At 43.0% G+C, this 20,192-nt stretch overlaps 1 protein-coding gene and 1 long non-coding RNA gene across 2 annotated transcripts in view; one reads left to right on the top strand and one right to left on the bottom strand.

Annotated features, from left to right (window-relative positions):
• Positions 1 to 261: 261 nt before the first annotated feature.
• Positions 262 to 2,032, bottom strand: LOC119954887. The gene is made up of 2 exons (XR_005458325.1): positions 1,917 to 2,032; positions 262 to 668 (listed from the first exon to the last, which is right to left on the bottom strand). It is a non-coding gene; the product is annotated as an uncharacterized LOC119954887 (long non-coding RNA).
• Positions 1,693 to 20,192, top strand: part of LOC119954886 (F-actin-capping protein subunit alpha-2) — a 50,982-nt gene continuing 32,482 nt past the window's right edge. Inside the window, exon 1 of the mRNA XM_038780513.1 lies at positions 1,693 to 1,821. Coding sequence (XP_038636441.1) covers positions 1,783 to 1,821 — 39 coding nt within the window. The 5' untranslated portion in view covers positions 1,693 to 1,782. The remainder of the gene's footprint in view (positions 1,822 to 20,192) is intronic.

Raw genomic sequence — 20,192 nt, forward strand, 5'->3', positions numbered from 1 at the left:
AACCTGCCTATCTTTGGACTGTGGGAGGAAACCGGAGCACCTGGAGGAAACCCACGCAGACATGGGGAGAAAGTGCAAACTCCACACAGTCACCCAAGGTCGGAATTGAACCCGGGTCCCTGGCGTGTGAAGCAGCAGTGCTAAACACTGTGCCACAATGCCGCCCCTTAGGTGCCCAGTTATTCATTGGGCATGACAAAATTTTTTACTCATCAAAACATTTAATTTTCTAAGAAATCAACTAGTGCACAACAACCAGACTTGTAAAAATGTTTTTTTAATTCATTTTCAGTGTATCTAAAATCACATTACTCCCAGGTGGAGGACTCCGAAAACTTTTGTGCAATAAATCCATTTTCAGCTGTACTAATAAAACTGCACAAGGTTATTTATTCTCTTTTAATATTAAGCAAAAAATAAAACCATGTTCTACTATCCAAGTGCCCTGCTCCTTGCAATACCCTATCTTGGTGATTGTCCAACAAGTTGAACTGTGGCCAAGCAGGAAAATGCCGCTTCAGAAGAGTCATTCGAGAATCCAAAGGCTAACTCTGTTTTTCTCCCCCAGGTCGATGCTGCCAAGAATATCCCCAGCACTTTCCGTCTTTAAAAGTTTCAGATTTCTGGCACCCGGGGTACTCTGCTTTGATTTCAGCGCGGTTACTCCACTGCGCGCAAAGAAAAAATGTTCTCAAAAATTATACACTTAATATTCACAAAGTCTCTGAAACATTACAAAAACATTTCAAATTGTTGCAACGGTGAAGTACAATGGTGTCCACATTTTATCCAAGGTCCAGGTGCACTCTGGAAGTGCTTCAATTCAGTAATGGGAACATTACGAACGCTTCAACATGTTCATTTATATTGAATACAATTCTTTTCCAGCTCTATACATCAGTGTGTGCTGCACTGTGCATTGCTCCAATACAGTATTGAGAAGAGGATGGCATGGTGGCACAGTGGTTAGCACTGATGCCTCACAGCTCCAGGGTCTTGAGTTCAATTCCGGCCTAGGTGACTGTCCGTGTGGAGTTTGCACGTTCTCCCCATGTCTTGCGTGCGTTTCCTCCAAAGATGTGTCGTTTAGGTGGATTGGCCATGATAAGTTGCACCTTACTGTCTAAAAAGTTAAGTGGGGTTACTGGGTTACGGGGATAGGGTGGAGGGGTAGGCGTAAGTAGGGGGCTCTTTCCAAAGACCGGTGCAGACTCGATGGGCCGAATGGCCTCCTTCCGCACTGTCAATTCTATGATTACAAACATTTCAATATGTTCATTTACGGGGCAGCATGGTGGCGCAGTGGTTAGCCCTGCAGCCTTATGGTGCCGAGATTCCAGGTTCGATCCCAGCCCTAGGTCACTGTCCGTGTGGAGTTTGCACATTCTCCCTGTGTTTGCGTGGGTTTCGCCCCCACGACCCAAAGAAGTCCAGGGCAGGTGGATTGTCCATGCTAAATTACCTCTTAATTGGAAAAACAAAATGAATTGAGTACTCTAAATTTTAAAAATATGTTCATTTACATTGAGTACAATTCTTTTCCAGCTCGATACTCTGCATCAATACAGGTGTGGGGAGGGAGGGGCTAGCCGCGCGCGCCAGGTGGTGGCGGGGCGTGGCGAGCCGGGGAGGGGCGGGGCTGTGCGCCCTCCCTCCCGCCCGCTCCCACCCACACGCACCCACGCAGGCCGGCGGCGCGCACGCAGGCCGGCGCCTTACCCAGCATGCAGCGGGTGAGCCCAGCGCGGGGCTGCGCGTCAGTTATTTACAGCCCGGGCCAAGATGGCGGATCATGAGGAGCAGGTATCGGAGGAGGAGAAGGTGAGAGCGGCGGCTGCTCCTGCTCGCTGCGGCGACCGGCTCAGCGGGTGAGCCGCCCTGCTCCCTCCCCACCACCCCTGTCCCACTCCCCGCACCCGCTCAGGAAGGTGTGAAGGCTCGCTGGGCCGCCGCCGCCTGGTTGTTGTTAGCTGTTGTGCTGCTGCTGGGGGCAGCACGGCCCTGCCCTGCCTTGCCCGGGGTGGCTGCTTTCCCTCTGGGCCGCAGCCACTTTATTTTTAGCCCGCAGTCCTTGTACGGTCGGCTGATGGGTGACCCGCCTGCTCATTCCCCCCCTCCCTGTTTGAAGGAGGCGGGCGGGGTTACAGGGCAGAGTCCGTGCGGCCGGGTTAGGGCCTGTGGGGCGCGGGGTTGGCACTCGGGGCGGGGTCCCCGACCTGCCCCTCACCCCCCGGGTTCTGGGCTGCGGGGCGGGCCCGCTCCCAGACGCCGACCCCGGAGTTTAGCCCCATCCAGGGCTTTCCCTGCCTTCCGTGGGGGCCAGTGACCGGGGCGTGGCGCGGAGCGGAGCAGAGGCGGGTGTCCAGCTGTCATCTCCGCACAGACTGTCCATCCCCGGGCTCTGGGGCAACACACTCAACCAGCACTGAAGGAAATACTCGGGTGTACTTCACATAATCTCCCCACCCCTTCAGTTCACATGTTTTTATCCATTTCCTACTAGCTAAAACCACAAAACTATGATGGGTTTTCACTGGCTTCAACTCCCATATTCTCCCGTTAGCAGAGCTGGCAGCTTTACTGAAAGCTGTTGTTCTCTTGACTCTTTTCTTTCTCTCCGCCCCCAACAAGCATCTCTTGTCAGATTTACGATAACATCTGAAGGGTTGCAATGCCGAGCACGCCGCAAAACTAGAACTGCAGGCCTTAACCTTAAACTATGTCCAACGCCTCGAATTATACTTTGAGCTTTAATCTTGCTGCTTCGGATGTCACTGAGCGCTTAACTACATTTGCAACTTGATACCTGTCATAAATTATTTTGAGGCTTACAAGAGAGCGAATATCGAGGTGGCTAATTTTAGTTTTCCTAGTAACACTTTGTTCTTGTCACTTAGTCTTCACCGGAGTCCGGTACATTTTTGTTCCTGTCACATGATGTAAATAGAGTGGTGGATTTCACACAAAGGGACAAAACTGTAAATCTTTGATGTTCCAGTTTGTTAAAAGTAGTTTTACTGTACTTGAGATATTTTCCCCTCGTGGTTTCATAAGCTGCATAGAGTTTTTAATGACCTTATTCAAAGCAGGATTGTACCAAATCACTTTTCACAGTCAAATGGGTTGGTCGAGAACAAGAGTCACATTAATAATCGTTTGAAATGGTTCTAAGGAACATTTTGTGATCCGCTGGTTAGCTAAGATTGGCATTGTGGCTGTTTTCCATATTGAAGCTCAATTGTTTAACTCATTAAATGTCTATATGGTTTTAGATTGTTTTCATGCGATGGAATATGAAATTGGAGCAATTCATTGTACCTATAAATTTGAGACTGACGTCATGTACAAATATGAAGTCTTAAAGGAAGTTTGTTAAGTGAACACTCAACAGCTTTTGATAAGAATATCAATATAGAAATTTCAAAGTCCAGTTATGAGCTGTTGTGAACTACCTTTGTTACTTCGGGAGTAATAGATTATACTTTGTGTAGTAGTGTAAGACTGTCACTAAAGTATTTAATCAACTAAAATTGAGAGTTTGCTACTAGGCATGTCAAATACATGTGTCTCATTTTTCTTTCTGTTCTCTTTCCAGTCTTTGAAATATAATTTGAGGGACATGATAGTTCACCTACGTTCCTGGGCAGCACGGTAGCACAAGTGGATAGCACTGTGGCTTCACAGTGCCTGGGTCCCAGGTTCGATTCCCTGCTGGGTCACTGTCTGTGCGGAGTTTGCACGTTCTCCCCGTGTCTGCGTGGGTTTCCTCTGGGTGCTCCTGTTTCCTCCCACAGTCCAAAGATGTGCAGGTTAAGTGGATTGGCCATGCTAAATTGCCCTTAGTGTCCAAAAAGGTTAGGAGGGGTTGTTGGGTTGCGGGGATGGGGTGGAGGTGAGGGCTTAATGTGGGTCGGTGCAGACTCGATGGACCAGGTGGCCTTCTGCACTATATGTTCCATGTAAGAACAAAAGAGCTTTAATCAGTTTTTAAAGTTATAAAGAAACTTAATTTCTGAGTGACATGGGTCATTTCTGTCTCCATTACTATTCAATAAACTATGTAACCAGAGAAAGGCAGTGATGTAGTTTGCTACTTTTAAAGCACGTCAGACCATTTGTAATTTCTAGTGTGCTGATAAGTTTAATTAATGCGATGATGGTTAATGCAGTCATGTCACAGAAACCTTTTGCGTTAGAACAGTATTTGCCATGCTTATTTTAAAAGCATGTTTTGGAAAGTCCTGAAATGTAATATTTATATTTCATGAACTAAATAGTATCTGTGTACATAAGATGACTTACTTCAAATCTCAAATTGCCATCTTGTCTGACTGCTGCCGTTGCTGGTTTAGGTCTTGGATTTATATACATTGTATTGATTGATGGACTTAATTTATAATCTATTGGTTGCTATTCTTTTTGAGAAGAAAATATAGCTTTGTAAATTGCATCATGTATCCTGCTCCTTGTAAAATCTGTCTTAAGTTTACTGCAAACAATTTCCCCTGTTTTAATATTGACTTAGTACTAATGGTGCAAAAAAGCCTGCAGACCTCTACAGATTTTACAAAATTCTAGCAAGTACTTTATGCTTGAAAAATGTAATGCTTGGAGCAAAATGCTGAACCAATTTTTACAAAACATATGGTAAAGAGCAGGTAAAGCAAGATCAACCGGTTCATTGATCCTGTCCCATCCTGACATGGTACAACCTCTAGACATCATTCCTATTTGCCCTCTGTGTGCTGCTCTCTCCCCACCCTGAGCATACATGACACCCACACCACACACTTGAAGCAATAAGAAAAAAAATCGCCATTGGCCAATTTGGGGCAAATTTTAAACCCCACACACTTTCCCAAAGCCATTCAAACGTGTTCAAGTAGAGTAGAGCATGATGACAAGCGGATAAATAAGCTAATTGCATCTAAGCTGCATCATTTTTCTATTCCTTTAAGTGTCCTAACCAAATTAAGGGAGATTGCAGGGTGTTAGGTAGTTTAACTTGCGGTGTTTCAATATGGGGGTACGGTGGGATTGGCAATAGAGTTGGATGATCTGGCATGATCATAACTAATGGTGGAACAGGCTCAAATGGCCACCTCCTGCTATTTTCTGTGTAAACACATCCCTTTTTATTTTATTTTTTAAAATAATTTTTATTGGAATTTTTTACAGAAAATATAAAATATAACAACAAACAATGAAATGCAACAAAATAACCCATAACAACTGTAACACCCCCCAGACCGTATCAACGCATGTATCATATTCCCCCCAACCCGTACAAGAGAACTTAAAAATAAATTAAAATTAAATAAACAAACATAGTCATCGTCTCCTCTCCCCCCCCCCCCCCCCCCCCCCCCCCGGGTTGCTGCTGCTACTGTCCCAGTACCCTATCGTTGAGCCAGAAAGTCGAGGAAAGGTTGCCACCACCTAAAGAACCCTTGTACCGATCCTCTCAGGGCGAATTTGACCTTCTTCTAGCTTAATATACATCCCTTTTTATTAACAAACACTGCTGAATTGTGTTCCCTCCTCCATCCAGGCTCTTATGTTCTCTTCTTTAAAATTAATTAGGAACCTTTCTACTTAGCAATTCTCAGAAATAATTACAGTGATCGGGATTGTAATAATGGAGCAATATTTGGTGTCTGGTATGCATCATGTGACATTTATGATCCTTCTGAGCATTGATGACCCAATTTCCCAAAAAATATATTCTTGCCGTTTTTTTTTTGGTTTGTGATATTTAGCAGTATTTATTTATTTATTATAGATGTTCATTTTTAATGGTAAGTACAATTTTGGAAATTGATGTTTGAATCCATCATGAGCTTTCAACTGATATCTCTGAGACCGAGAAACAAGAGGCTTAAAGGAGAACGATTAGCAGCACGGCTAGAAATGCAGTAGTGAAGAGGATTCAGCAGTTAAGAGGGGTTTGATAAGCTATTGCAGTCGAGACCATATGTCCCAGATACTTCTCCATTTTCTTTATGTTAGGGTCAGACACGCATTAAATAGACTGGAAAAGATTGTGTCAGATGTGAGACAACACACTAGTTATCATAATCATGTAGGTAAGGAAAGGTCTGCAGGTAAATTTAGATAGAAAATAAGCATAACTGGATCTTAAGGGCGGTAGCCTTAATTTTATTGTCTCAGCCATGAGGTAAAATAGGACAAGAAAACAAGAAAAATTTGTATATGGCTAATGTGTGTCAGTTTTGTTGTAAACAGTCAGGGTGCTAATGCACAGGCACTATGGTTAAATAGGGAATTGATGAACTATTTAAGCTAGGTTAGAAAACTAAAACCAAATGGGATCAACTAATAGAGCAGAGGCAAAGAAAGATAATGTGGAATGCAATTTACCAGAAGGAAGTGGAGTAGAGGAATAAAATCAAATGAACGAGTAGGCCATTCAGCCCATCGAGCTTGCTCTGGCATTTAATATGATCATTGCTGATTGGACATGCCAATGCGTTTTACACCCACAATCCCCATAACCCTTTACATTATTGTTAATCAGAAATATATTAGTCTCTGCTTTAAACATGCACAAATGACTGAGCTTCCACAGCCCCCATGAGGTAGAGAATTCCAAAGATTCACAACCTTCTGGATAAAGAGATTTCTCCTCATCTCGGTCCCAAGTGGCAGCCCCCTTATTTTGAAACTGCCCTGTGGTTCCAGACACCCCAATGAACAGAAACATCGACCGTGTTTATTCTTTTAAGTACTTTGTAGGTTTCAATGAGACCACCTCTCATTTTTCAAAACTCAAGAGAATACAGGCCCAGTTTGCCCAAAATCTCTTCATAAGACAGACTCGTCATCCCTGGAACACATCTGGTAAATCTTCGTTGCACTCCCTCTATGGCGATATCTTTCTGAAGTAAGGGGACCAAAACTGCATGCAGTACTCCAGGTGCAGTCTAACCAAGCTCGTATACAATTGAAGCAAGATCTCTCACTCTTGTACTTGACTAACATTCCATTAACCTTCCTAATAGCTTGCTGCACCTGCCTGCTCGCCTTCAGTGATTTATGGACAAGGACACCCAGGTTCTTTTGTACATCTAGACGTTCTAATTTCTTACCATTTAGGAAACATTTTGCATACTTGTTCCTTCTAAATTGGATTACCCATTTTTCCGCATTTTATTCCATCTGCCATCTTGGGCACAAATGTGGCAGGTAAGGGGTGGCTTGGGCAAAAACGCATGGCAAATCTTTTATTTCAGATACATGTTTGCAAAAAGTAGGATGTAAGGACTGGGAAAACCAAAGGTAGTTATTGATGAAACATCTAGTCTTTATAACATCACTAGAAAAATCATGGTTATTAAGGATGGAGCTTAATGACTCTAAAAAGGCCTTGTTACATTATTAGGGATGTATGATATATAGAGAGTGAGAATAAAATTAAAGAGGGAAGTCAGATTAGGGGAATGCGCAGGTACTTCAAAATTAGTCTGAAAGATTTTAATTGAGACAATGAGAGGAAATGGAGAAAAGGCAATGAAATTCGTCAAGTATGGGTAGAATTGCATTAGCAGCCAACAAGGAAAGAAACATTGTTAGATCTGGTTATGAGTAACAAATAGATCAGTTAGACCCTAGATGAGGGCAGCACGGTAGCATGGTGGTTAGCATAAATGCTTCACAGCTCCAGGGTCCCAGGGTTGTTGGGTTACGGGTATAGGGTGGATGTGTGGGTTTGAGTAGGGTGATCATTGCTCGGCACAACATCGAGGGCCGAAGGGCCTGTTCTGTGCTGTACTGTTCTATGTTCTATGATGTAAGTAAGGGTGAGCATCCTGGAATAGTGACCATAATATAAGATCCAATTAGGAAGGAAAAAAGTTAGAACAAAGATTAGATCACTGGGCTGGATCAGGGCAGATTTTAGAAAGTTGAGCACATTGGCTGATGTAAGATGGAAAGAGAAATTGGTGCACAGGACTCGAGAGCAACAGTGGAATCTTTTTAAATTGGGATTGCCAGGTTGCATGTTAAGTAATAATAATAATCGCTTATTGTCACAAGTAGGCTTCAATGAAGTTACTGTGAAAAGCCCCTAGTCGCCACATTCCGGCGCCTGTTCGGGGAGGCTGGTATGGGAATTTAGCCTGCGCTGCTGCCTTGTTCTGCATTAGAAGCCAGCTATTTAGCCCACAGTGCTAAACCACCCCGAATAGTGTATATTCCATTAGCAATGTTAGTTTATTGGAATACAATCATCTCTGACTTTGTATGGGCGGGGAAGGTGCCGAGGGTGGAGAGGACCCTGCTACAGAGGCAGCAGGGGTGGGGGGTTGGCGTTGCCAAACTTGCTTCATTATTATTGGGTAGCGAATGTGGACAAGGTGCGGCGGTGGTGGGAAGGAGAAGGGGTAGAATGGGTTATGATGGAGGAGGAATCTTGTAAGGGGTCTAGTTTGAGGGCTATGGTGACGGCAACATTGCCGATGGCTCCGAGTAGGTATTCAGGGAGCCCAGTGGTGCAGTCCACGGTGAAGATATGGAATCAGCTGAGGAGACATTTTCGGGTGGAAGGGATGTTGGTGCTAACGCCACTGAGCGAGAATCATGGGTTTGAGTCGGGGGGAATGGATAGAGCATACAGGAGGTGGAGGGAAGTGGGGCTGGTCAAGGTGAGGGATTTATATTTGGAGGAAGGGTTCGCCAGTCTGGAGGAGCTAAGGGAGAGGGGTAGTGAGTTCAGGTATCTACAGGTTAGGGACTTTGCACGAAAGATCTGGAAGGGGTTCCCTAGATTGCCGGGATACACCCTGCTGGAGTGACTGCTACTTCCGGATATGGAAGGGGAGGAAATAATTGGGGATATTTACAAGTGTCTGGGGGAGCAGGGAGGCGAGCAGGTGTTGAAGATCAAGGAGAAATGGGAAGCAGAGTTGGGAATGGAGATCAATTGGGGAGTATGGAATGAGGCACTGCGAAGGGTAAATGGGACCCCCTCTTGTGCAAGGATGAGCCTGATACATTTTAAGGTGGTGCACAGGGTGCATATAACTCGGGCGAGAATGAGTGGGTTCTTTCAGGGGGTAGCAGATGAGTGTGAGAGGTGTGGGTGGGGGCCAGCGAATCATGCGCACATGTTTTGAGGTTGTGAAAAATTGGGAAGATTCTGGGCGGAAGTGTTCACGGTCCTAGCCAGGATAGTGGAGGAGGGAGCGACCTTTTGGTGGCGATATTTGGTGTTTCAGAGAAGCCGGAGCTCATGGAGAAGTGGAAGGCCGATGTCTTGGCCTTCGCCTCTCTGATTGCACGGCGACAAATTTTGCTGGAGTGGCGGTTGGCATCGCCACCAGGGGTAGCAGCATGGTTGGGTGACCTGTATGGCTTCCTGTGGCTAGAGAAAATGAAGTATGTGTTGAGGGGCTCAGCAGGGGAGTTTGAGAAAAGGTGGCGGATGTTTGTGACCGTGTTTGAGGAGCTGTTCATCGTTGGGGGGGGGGTTGTGATGCGGAGGGGGGAGGTGCAAAAGGAAAAACATCTGTACAAACTGTATAGTTGATTGTTGGGAAGAATGTTTCCCGGGGTGTTTATTTGCTGTAACCTACTTTGATACAAGTTTGAATAAAATGTGATTAAAAAAAAAGCAATGTTAGTTTATTAATTAGAGTTAGGAACCTACAAAGGTTAAAGAAGACCTATGATGGTCCTGCATAGAATTTGTTTTTCATAGAATTTACAGTGCAGAAGGAGGCCATTCGGCCCATCGAGTCTGCACCGGCTCTTGGGAAGAGCACCCTATCCAAGCCCACACCTCCACCCTATCCCCATAACCCAGTATCCCTACCCAACACTACTGGAAATTTTGGACATGGGCAATTTAGCATGGCCAATCTACCTAACCTGCACATCTTTGAACTGTGGGAGGAAGCCGGAATACCCGGAGGAAACCCACGCACACACTGGGAGAACGTGCAGACTCCGCACAGACAGTGACCCAAGAAAGGAATCGAACCTGGGGACCCTGGAGCTGTGAAGCAATTGTGCTAAGCACTCTGCTACCGTGCTTGAGTATAATGAAAATCAGTAAGGTAGAATGAGAGAATAGTGAGGTTATTAAATGAATAAGGAAAGGTAAGAAGGAGTAGGAAGAATTTTCAGAAAACATCTAAAGGAACAAGTATTTGCCAAATATCAGTGAGGTGTGATCCCAAAGAGGAGAAGATTGACACCTATAGATGAAAAAACTGCGGATGTATCTGAGTATACAGGTATACGGATGTACGGGCAGCACGGTAGCCTTGTGGATAGCACAATCGCTTCACAGCTCCAGGGTCCCAGGTTCGATTCCGGCTTGGGTCACTGTCTGTGCGGAGTCTGCACATCCTCCCCGTGTGTGCGTGGGTTTCCTCCGGGTGCTCCGGTTTCCTCCCACAGTCCAAAGATGTGCGGGTTAGGTGAATTGGCCATGATAAATTGCCCTTAGTGTTGGGTGGGGTTACTCGGTAATGGGGATAGGGTGGAGGTGTTGACCTTGGATAGGGAGTAGGGTGCTCTTTCCAAGAGCCGGTGCAGACTCGATGGGCCGAATGGCCTCCTTCTGCACTGTAAATTCTATGTATCTATGTAATATGTCATTTGTCTTTAGGGAAGGATATTGGAGAAGTGAATTCTAAAGTGGTTGAGTGAGATGAACAGTATTATGATAAAAGGGAATATAAGCTAAAGGAAAACAAAGCAATAAGGTCTCACGGGATTCATCTGCAGACCCAGAGGGAGGAAATTTGCAGTACTCAATCATTTCAAAACAGTGATTGGCCACACTCTGGTCTTCTGACAGACAATGTGGTATCAGTATTTTAAAGGTATAATCCAGTAATTGCAGATCAGATAAGTTAATATTTTGTGGTAGAGAAAATTTGAGTCTTTCAATTGAGGATGAAATCACCATAAATTTGATTGGAGAAAATAGAAATGGCCAGCATGAGGGAATAGTAGTGATTGACGAACCACAAAGAATTCCTGAGCTAACATGCTGTAGATAGGAGGAAAGGAGTGGATGTACTATGCATAGACCATAGGAAAATTTTTGACAACGGGTCATCAGAGAAGTTTAAAGGTATAAAGTTAGGGGAATTAGAGCAAATTGGATGTAAAAATGGGTTAGAAAGGAGTAAACTGAGTAGGGATTGATACTTTTTTTGAAAGGTTCATTCTTGCGCATTATAAAGGTACCTGCACAAAAGTTTTGAAAGTTTGAGGTTGAGGCAGTGCTACTTTGTATTTCTCACTGTGCATAAAAATGACAATGGCTTGGAATCTGAAGGGGTATGGGGATGCTGTTGAGAAGGTATCCTTTAGATCAGATTTTTAAAGGTGATGTTGACAGATTATGTGCCGAAAAGGGGGTTGAAGGCTCAGCTACCAATAGAAACAAAACAAGGCTAGAAAGGTTAGGGAGGCTATATGGGAAATTTGTGTATTTAATGAGATCAGGAAGATTTGGGTAATCAATGAGTGGAATAGTATAAAATGACTGAGTTTCAGATGAGTCAGAGTTCATGCAGGTTAGAACTTGAGATGAGAGCTGAGCATTGGGAAAAGTCCAGTATGGAGATGGCAAATGAGTAGATGACAGTTTCAGTAACAGTGAGAAAGGCACAAGGTAGTAAGCTGTCATAGTGATGGACTGGATATGGGGTTTGAAGCATTAGAGTTCAGTGAATGTGTGAAATTTCATATGCTCACATGAAATGCGCTGAACCACCTAGCAGTATTTGATGTAGTCTTTCCAGACTTGGAGTATGCCTATATTTAATGATGGGGTGTTATTCTAGCCTGTCATATGTTGTGATATGTCAAGATTTTGAGGTGACAAATTAAGTTACCAAATAAGTAGTAACTCGTGTATAGTTATGGTTCCACTCTTGCAGGCATCTTATTTAAATATCCATTCTTCAGTTATAAACCGTGGCAAGTTGATTTGATTGTTGTGGCAAGCATCATTTGTCTAATGTTGACATATGTACACTTTTGAGTTTTAATTGATCAGTAATTTCTCTTTCCTTCCCCAACATCCAGAAAGTTCAAACATTTGTAGTATGCAGACCATGCCCATTTTGAAATTAGGTGAGATGTTTGATTTGTTTGTAGAAGGTAGGTAATTGATAAACTAATAAAGCTTAGAGAATAAAATCCATGGTCAGGATGACTGTATCTGAACATATTCAACGTTAGGGAAGCGAAAGCAGGGGCACTATGCCATGTACATTAAAAATTAGAAAAAGGAGTAATGACTGGCAGATAGCTAATGTGATTCCTGTGGATAGCTAATCTAGTGAACCTTCAGCCAATTAGTTTAAGGTTGTGACAGGAAAGATATTGGAACCCTTACTCGCAGATGTATTAGAAAATCTCTAGAAATGACAAATATAACTGTCAGCACAGATCCCAAAAGAGCGGTGTTGCCAACCTGATTGAATTATTTGAAGAATTAACCAGAGGGTTACATAGGGGTACTATAGTGGACGTAGATGGATTTTTAAAAATCCGTTATAAGGTAAGGCTCATGACTGAGGTAGGTGGTGGTATGAGACAGCAGTTGCAAAATGGATAGCAAGCTGGCCACAATATTAGAAATCAGAGTAGGGACCGTAGACATGTAGAAGATGTTTCCACTTGCGGGTGAGACCAAAGCTGGGTGTTGGGGAAGCTGAAAGGTCTGAAGGTGGATAAATCAGATGGACTACACCCCAGGGTTCTGAAAGAGATATTCGAGGAGATTGTGGAGGCATTGGTGGCAATCTTTCAAGAATCACTGGAATTGGGTAGGGTCCCAGAGCACTGGAAAATGGCGAATGTAACACCCCTGTTTAAGGGAGAGAGGGAGGCAGAAGATGGGAATTTATAGGCCCCTTAAGCCTGACTTCGGTCCTTGGTAAGATTTTAGAGTCCATTATTAAGGTTGAGATTGCAGATTACTTGGAAGGGCATGTAAAACAGGGCTGAGTCTGCACAGATTCGTCAAAGGAAGGTCACGCCTGACAAATCTGTTAGAATGAAGAGGTGACAAGGGAGAGCGAGTGGACGTAATCTATTTTGATTTCCTGAAGGCCTTTGATGAGGTGCTGTAAAGGAGGCTGCTAAATAAGAGAGACCTTAGTGTTAGGGGCAAGGTACTGCCATGGATAGAGGATTGGATGACTATCAGAAGGCAGAGAGTAGAGAAAGGGTGTCTTTTTTTCAGGATGGCAGCCGATTACTCGTGGTGTTCTACAGGGGTCAGTGTTGAGACCAAAACTATTCGCTGTATACATTATCGATTTGGAAGAATGAACTGAGGGCATTGTTGCTAAGTTTGCAGATGATACAAAGATATGCAGAGGGACAGGTAGTGTTGGGGAAGTGGGGAGGCTGCAGAAGGACTTGGACAGGCTAGGAGAATGGGCAAAGAAGTGGCAGATGGAATATAATGTTTAAAAGTGTGAGGTTATGCACTTTGGTGGGAAGAATAGAGGCATAGACTATTTTCTAAATGGGGAAGGGCTTCGGAAATCTGAAACCCAAAGGGACTTGGGAGCCCTAGTTCAGTATTCTCTTCAGATTAACATGCAGGTTTAGTTGGCAGTTAGGAACGCAAATGCAATGTTACGTTTTTGAGAGGGCTAGCTAGAATACAAGAGCAGGGATGTACTGCTGAGGCTGTATTCGGCTTTGGTCAGACTCCATTTGACATATTTAGCAATTTTGGGCCCTGTATCGAAGGATGCATGTGCTGGCCTTGGAGCGAGTCCAGAGGACGTTCACAATCCCAGGAATGAAGGGCTTGTCAAATGAGGAGTGATTGAGGACTCCAAGTCTGTACTCGATGAAGTTCAGAAGGAGGGAGGGAGGTAGAATCTCATTCAAACTTGCAGAACACTGAGAGGCCTAGATAGAGTGGACGCGGGGAAAATATGCCTACCAGTAGGAGAGACTAGAACCCGAGAGCATAGCCTCAGACTGTAGGGATGATCCTTTAAAACGGAGATGAGGAGGAATTTCTTCAGCCAGAGGGTGGTGAACCTGTGAACTCTTTGCAGCAGAAGTCACTTGAGTGTCTTTAAGACTGAGATAGGTAGGTTCTTGATTAATAAGGGGATCAGGGATTACGGGGAGCAGGCAGGAAAATGGGGATGAGAAATGGGATGCATGACGGAGCAGACTCGATGGGTCGAATGGCCTCATTCTGCTCCTATATCTTATGGCCATAAATAGTGAAACCTGTAGGGAATTAAGGAAAAATTTTTACCTGGAAATTGGCTAGGATGTAGAACTCACTGCCGAAATGAGTAGTTGAGGCAAATAGCAGAATCTAAATAATCATATGGGGCAGAAAGAAATAGAAGGACATGTTGGAGTTTGCTTAATTGGGACGAGGGGAGGATTGTGTGGAGCATAATGACTGGTATATAATTGTTGGGCCAAATGGCCTGTTTCTGTGATTGTTCAGCTGGCTGGAATTAATTATATAGAGGCAGACCATTTTTGGGTTGATGCTTCACCTGAACCACCTCAAAAATGAAAAAAAAAGTGAACATATCAAAGAATCATAGAAATTACAGTGTAGAAAGATGCTATTCGGCCCCTCGGGTCTGCACTGGCCCTTGGAAAGAATACTTTACTTAAGCCCACACCTCCATTCCATCTCCGTAACCCAGTAACCCCATCTAACCTTTTGAACACTAAGGGGCAATTTAGCATGGCCAATCCACCTAACCACATCCCTGGATTATGGTAGGAAACTGGAGCATCAGGGGAAACCCACGCAGAGACGGGGAGATTCCTTCCTCCCTCATTTATGTATTTAACTTCACCTTAATTGCTTCTATGCTGTTTCATCTTCCACCACATGTAGTGAGACAATAGAATAATGTCACAGTGGTGTGTATTTATATAGTGCCTTTGGCATTCAGATTGCTCTACAACACTTTACAGTGGAGTACAGCGAATGGAACCTCGAGACAAGGAAGAGAAATTAAGCTAAAGGAAGACTTGCAAGTAAAGATGGATTTTGATAAAGATTTTAAATAAGAGAAGAATGGAAGTTTGAAGAAGAAATTCTTGAGGGCAGGCCTCCGGAAATGAGTGCTTGAGAGAAGGTCCAAAGGAGCCCAACCCAGACTTATAACTATGTTTATGGCTCTTGGTTGTTGTCAGGCTCCGAAAAGTGGCATTTGTTCATTGGATGTGTAGACTTGAAGGTGATATGATTTAAAGTTTTGTTAAATGATAAAGGGAGTAGATGTTGTTTTGCTGAAGGGGTTGGGCTTAATTTGAATGAAAGCATTAGAAGCATTATACTTGGTATAAAATATGAAATTATATTTGGCTAGATGCTGAAAAGTATTTATTTTCAGTGAGTCATTGACCTCTGAAATTTGCAAAACACACAGTAAGTGTTAAGTTATTTTGTTTACTGATATATCCAAACTCAAATGGGAATCCAGGTGCAGAGTAAAGATTTTCTGTTTGATTTCTGGGTCTAGACATGAAGTTAAGAATAAGTGTGTACTTCAGATCAAGAAGCTTATTGACAAAAGTGCCTGGTTTTGGCGAACTCCGATGCTTGATGTACAAATTCATGATTTAGGCTGACAAGTCAAAATTGAGGGAGGCGTTTATGAAGTGAAGATTTAAGTCATCAAGGATTAGGAATTAAATCAGTATTTAGGCAAAAGAAGATATGGAGGAGAACATCTTGTCATGGGCTTTGGAAGAGTGATAAATTGATTTTTGAGTTGGGAGAGATGGAACAGGGCAAGGTTCTGCCAAAGGAATTAGGGACGTTTTGGTGATTGAGGTTTCACTATAGCTATTTGGATGGAGCAAATAATGGGGAGTGAGAGATGGGGAGGCCTCCTTGATGGAGAAAGATTTGCATTTGAGCCAATAATTATGGCTCAGTTAATGACAGGATATCTATGGACTTATCCATGATTAACCTGGCTAGCAGTGTGCAGGATATGAAGTTTATGCTACTAAGTTTTTGATCTTGGTCTGATTATGATGGCTAAATGATCCATAATTAGCACCTACTATGAAAATGGGAAGTATTTGCAGAAAATGTTTTGGTGTTTGGATTTTCCTTTAAATGTTAAACAGATGGTGTTTGCAACACATATTGATGTAACAGATCCCATGGCACAATTCAAAGAACAGAGGGGTTATTCCTGTGTACTGGCTAATATTTATCCCTCATACAACACACTAATTCAAATGATCTATTTGTAATCTCATTACTGTTTGTGGAAACTTGCTATGTGCAAATTGAGTGTCCTGTTTCCCAACATGACTACACTTCTAAAGAACGTACAGCCAACTGCATTTAAACATTTGAGGTAATGAAATGCATGATACAAATGCATGCTATTTAAGAAACTTGATAGAATTTTAGCTTATGGTAAAGATAAGGTTGTAGCTTCAGTGATTGTTGCATCATTACAATTGGTCGTGAATGTGCTGCAGTTGAATTGGGTCAGAAAAGGAAATTCAAATGAATGATTCTCTCTTCCCCCCCCCCCCCCCCCCCCCACAACACCCCACCCTTTTTGGAACAGTTTCCTTTGACAGCTTTAAATTGGGCATGAGTGAACTTATCCCCTAACACATTTTGGAATCACAGACAATTTTCTTCCATTCTTGTTTTACATGTTTTTTTCTGGTGTTTTTTTTTTTTACTTACGCAATGAGAGGGATATCCCCAGATTTTCTTTTCTTTGGGTGTTGGTTCCATTCAACTGACTTTAAAATCGGGGCACATTCGAAAAAGTATTTGTCTTTGCACTGTTGTTGTATGTCCTCAAAGGCACAGAACCCTGATCTGCATTGAAATTCTTCAAATTTTCTTTATGGATAATTTCACTTTAAATATAAAACAATATTTGTTTGATTTTACTTTTTTTGTTTAATGTTTTGCTTGTAGAGTATAATGGCCTAATGGGGATAGAACATAGAGTGCAGAAGGAGGCCGTTCGGCCCATTGAGTCTGCATCGATCCACTTAAGCCCTCACTTCCATCCTATCCCCATAACCCCTCCTAACCTTTTTGTTTGGACATCAAGGGCAATTTAGCATGGGCAACCCACTTAACCTGCACGTCTTTGGACTGTGGGAAGAAACCTGAGCACCCGGAGGAAACCCACACAGTCACGGGGAGAACGTGCATACTCCACACAGACAGTCACTCAGTAGGACCCTGGTGCTGTAAAGCCACAGTGCTATCCACTGTGCTACCGTGCAGCCCTCAAAATATAAATTGCTTAGCAGATGCTGTATTTGGCGGAAAGGTTGTTGTATGTTAGTGTATATGAATTCCAATATCAAGATGATATTGGACAGGTATGAAAAGGACAGGGAGAGACACAATTAGATTGAATCTGAGGTAAGCTTCTTACTCGGGATATCCAGAGTGAAGCCTTGAATCTGAAATTGTGGATGAGGTTATAATGTGCTTGCAATCTCGTCAGTGAATTTGGCAGGTTTACGTATGACTTGGACAGTGGAGAAACTAGGACGGTGGAGAAACTATCAACATCCTTTTAAAGTGATTCTGAATGCAGTATTACTCATGCAGAGAAAAGGGACCAAGCTTAAAGGCTCACTTGTCTGGTTGAAGAGGATAGCCAAGTAACTTACAAAGGAATTAAATTCATTTAAGGCCATGGAAAATAACAGCATTAAGATAAAAACAGATGTCTCTCAGTCTGCAAAATGCAGAAAAAGGTTTGCCTCAGTTTTTATGAAGGGGAAATCATGTTTAGCCAATCAGAGAATCCCTATAGTGGTGAAGGAGTTTGGCCTATTGGGTCTGCACTGACCCGCCGAAACAGCACCCTACCTAGACCCACTTCCCCGCATTATCCCTGTAACCCCATCTAAGCTTTGCAAAGTAAGGGGCAATTTAGCATGGCCAATCCACCTATCCAAATCTTTGGAATGTGGATAGAAACCAGGGCACCCAGAGGACACAGACACGGGGAGAACATGCAAACGGCACACAGTCACCCAAGTTTGAAATTTCACCTGGGCTCCTGGCACTGAGACAGCAGTGCTAAAGCACTGCTAATTTACTGAGTTCTTTGAAGGAGTCATATGTGCTGTGGATAAAGGGGAACTGGTGAGTGTGCTGTGCTTAGATTTCCAGAAAGTGTTTGATAAGATGTCACATCAAAGGTTACTGTGGTAAATAAAAACACATAGCATAATGGGTAACTTTAGCATGGATTAAAAATGGCTAGCTAACAGGAAACAGTTGGGATAAATGGGTCTTTTCTGATTGGCAGGAAGTGATAAGTGATGTGCCATAGAAATCTGTGCTGGGATCTCAACTTTATACAATTTATATAAATGACTTGGATGAAGGGGCTGAAGGTATGTTTGCTAAATTTGCTGACAACACAAAGATAGGTAGGCAAGTAAATTGTGAAGAGGGTGTAAGGAGGCTACAAAGAAATATAAGTAGATTAAGTAAGTGTGCTAAACTCTGGAAATGGAATATAATGTGGACAAATGTAAAATTGTCCATTTTGGCAGCAAAAATAAAAAAAGCTTATTATCTAAATGGTAAGAGGTTGCAGAGTTCTGAGGTGCAGAGGGATCTGAATGCCCTGGTGCATGAATCACAAAAGACTGGTACCAAGGTACAGCAAGTGATTAGGAAGGCTAATAGAATGTTGGAATGAGGGGAGATGATTAAAAAGTAGTGAGGTTATGCTTCAATTGTACAGGGCATTGCGAGACCACATCTGGAGTATTGTATGCAGTATTCGTCTCCTTATCTAAGGAAATATGTAAGTGCATTGGAGACAGTTCAGAGAAGGTTTACTGACTAATATCAGGAATGAGCAGGTTATCTTACGAGGAAAGGTTGGATAGGTTCGGATTGTATCACTAGACTTTTGAAGAGTAGGAGGCAACCTGATTGAAACCTTTTTAAATCCCGAGGAGTATTGACAGGGTGGATATGGAGAGGATGTTTCTTCTTCTGGAAGAATTTAGGACTAGTAGTCACTGTTTAAAAAATAAAGTGTCGCTCATTTAAGACCGGGATGATGATTTTTTGAGGGTCATGAGTCTCTGATCAGTCAAGATCATAAAGAGTGGTGGAACAGGCTCAAGCGGCCAAATAGCCTACTCCACATTGTTTCTATGGGTCATCTTAGACACGGTTCCTTCCCTCGCTCAGGTACTCCTATAGCGACATAGCTTTTAATCATGGCTTGGTTGTGGTCAGAAGGTTAAGAGTTTGAATCCTGCTCATTGAGCACATCATTTAGACTGACATTTCTGTGCAGGACTGAGGAGTGCCATCTTTCAGATGAGATATTAAACCAAGACCCAGTCTGCCCACTCAGATGGGTGTAAAAAATTCCATGGCACTGATTAAAGAAGAGCAGGTAGTCTTCTTTGTGTCCTGGCCAATATGTATCTTGCAATCAGCATTACTTAACATGGGATTGTCAAATTACCATTGTTTTTAAATGTTGATCTTGTCAATTGGCTGCTGCACTTCCTACTTCACAACATAACTGCTAAAGTAAATGACTGATTATAAGGTGCTGTATTAGTGAAAGTTCTTTTTTCCTCCTCTTCCAAGTGATATTGCCAGCATGGCAGTGCATTCTTCTTGGCTAGAGGTCAGATGCTGCTTTACTCCAGTCCTTGGAACTGTGATATTTAATTTGCAACTTGTTTCCTGATTTGAGTCCAAGCTCTAGCTGTTGATTTTAAACTTGTGCAATCAGCAATGTGAGGGAAGGAACAATGTACATACATGAATGGGTTGTCTGAAATGAGAAACAGAAGGGAAAATTTAATTGTGAATGCTAACCAACATCAAGCTGCTAATTAGCAATATTTACCCTTTGAGTGTTTTTTAGATGGAACTGTGACGAGGTTGTGTTATGCCTGTATGCATATAGGGTGACAAAAGTGGCAATAAACTGTACTAAGTTTATGAATCTGACTGAAAAAGTACACAGAACAAAGGAAACGAGTATAATTAAGGTAGCATTGCATTGTAATGGTAATCATAGAATTTACAGTGCAGAAGGAGGCCATTCAGCCCATTGAGTCTGCACCGGCCCTTGGAAAGAGTGCCCTATATAAGCCCACACCACCATCCTATCCCCATGACCCAGTAGCCGCACCTATCCTTTTTTTGG

The sequence above is a fragment of the Scyliorhinus canicula genome, chromosome 20, assembly GCF_902713615.1.
Source record: "Scyliorhinus canicula chromosome 20, sScyCan1.1, whole genome shotgun sequence".
NCBI lineage: Eukaryota > Metazoa > Chordata > Chondrichthyes > Carcharhiniformes > Scyliorhinidae > Scyliorhinus > Scyliorhinus canicula.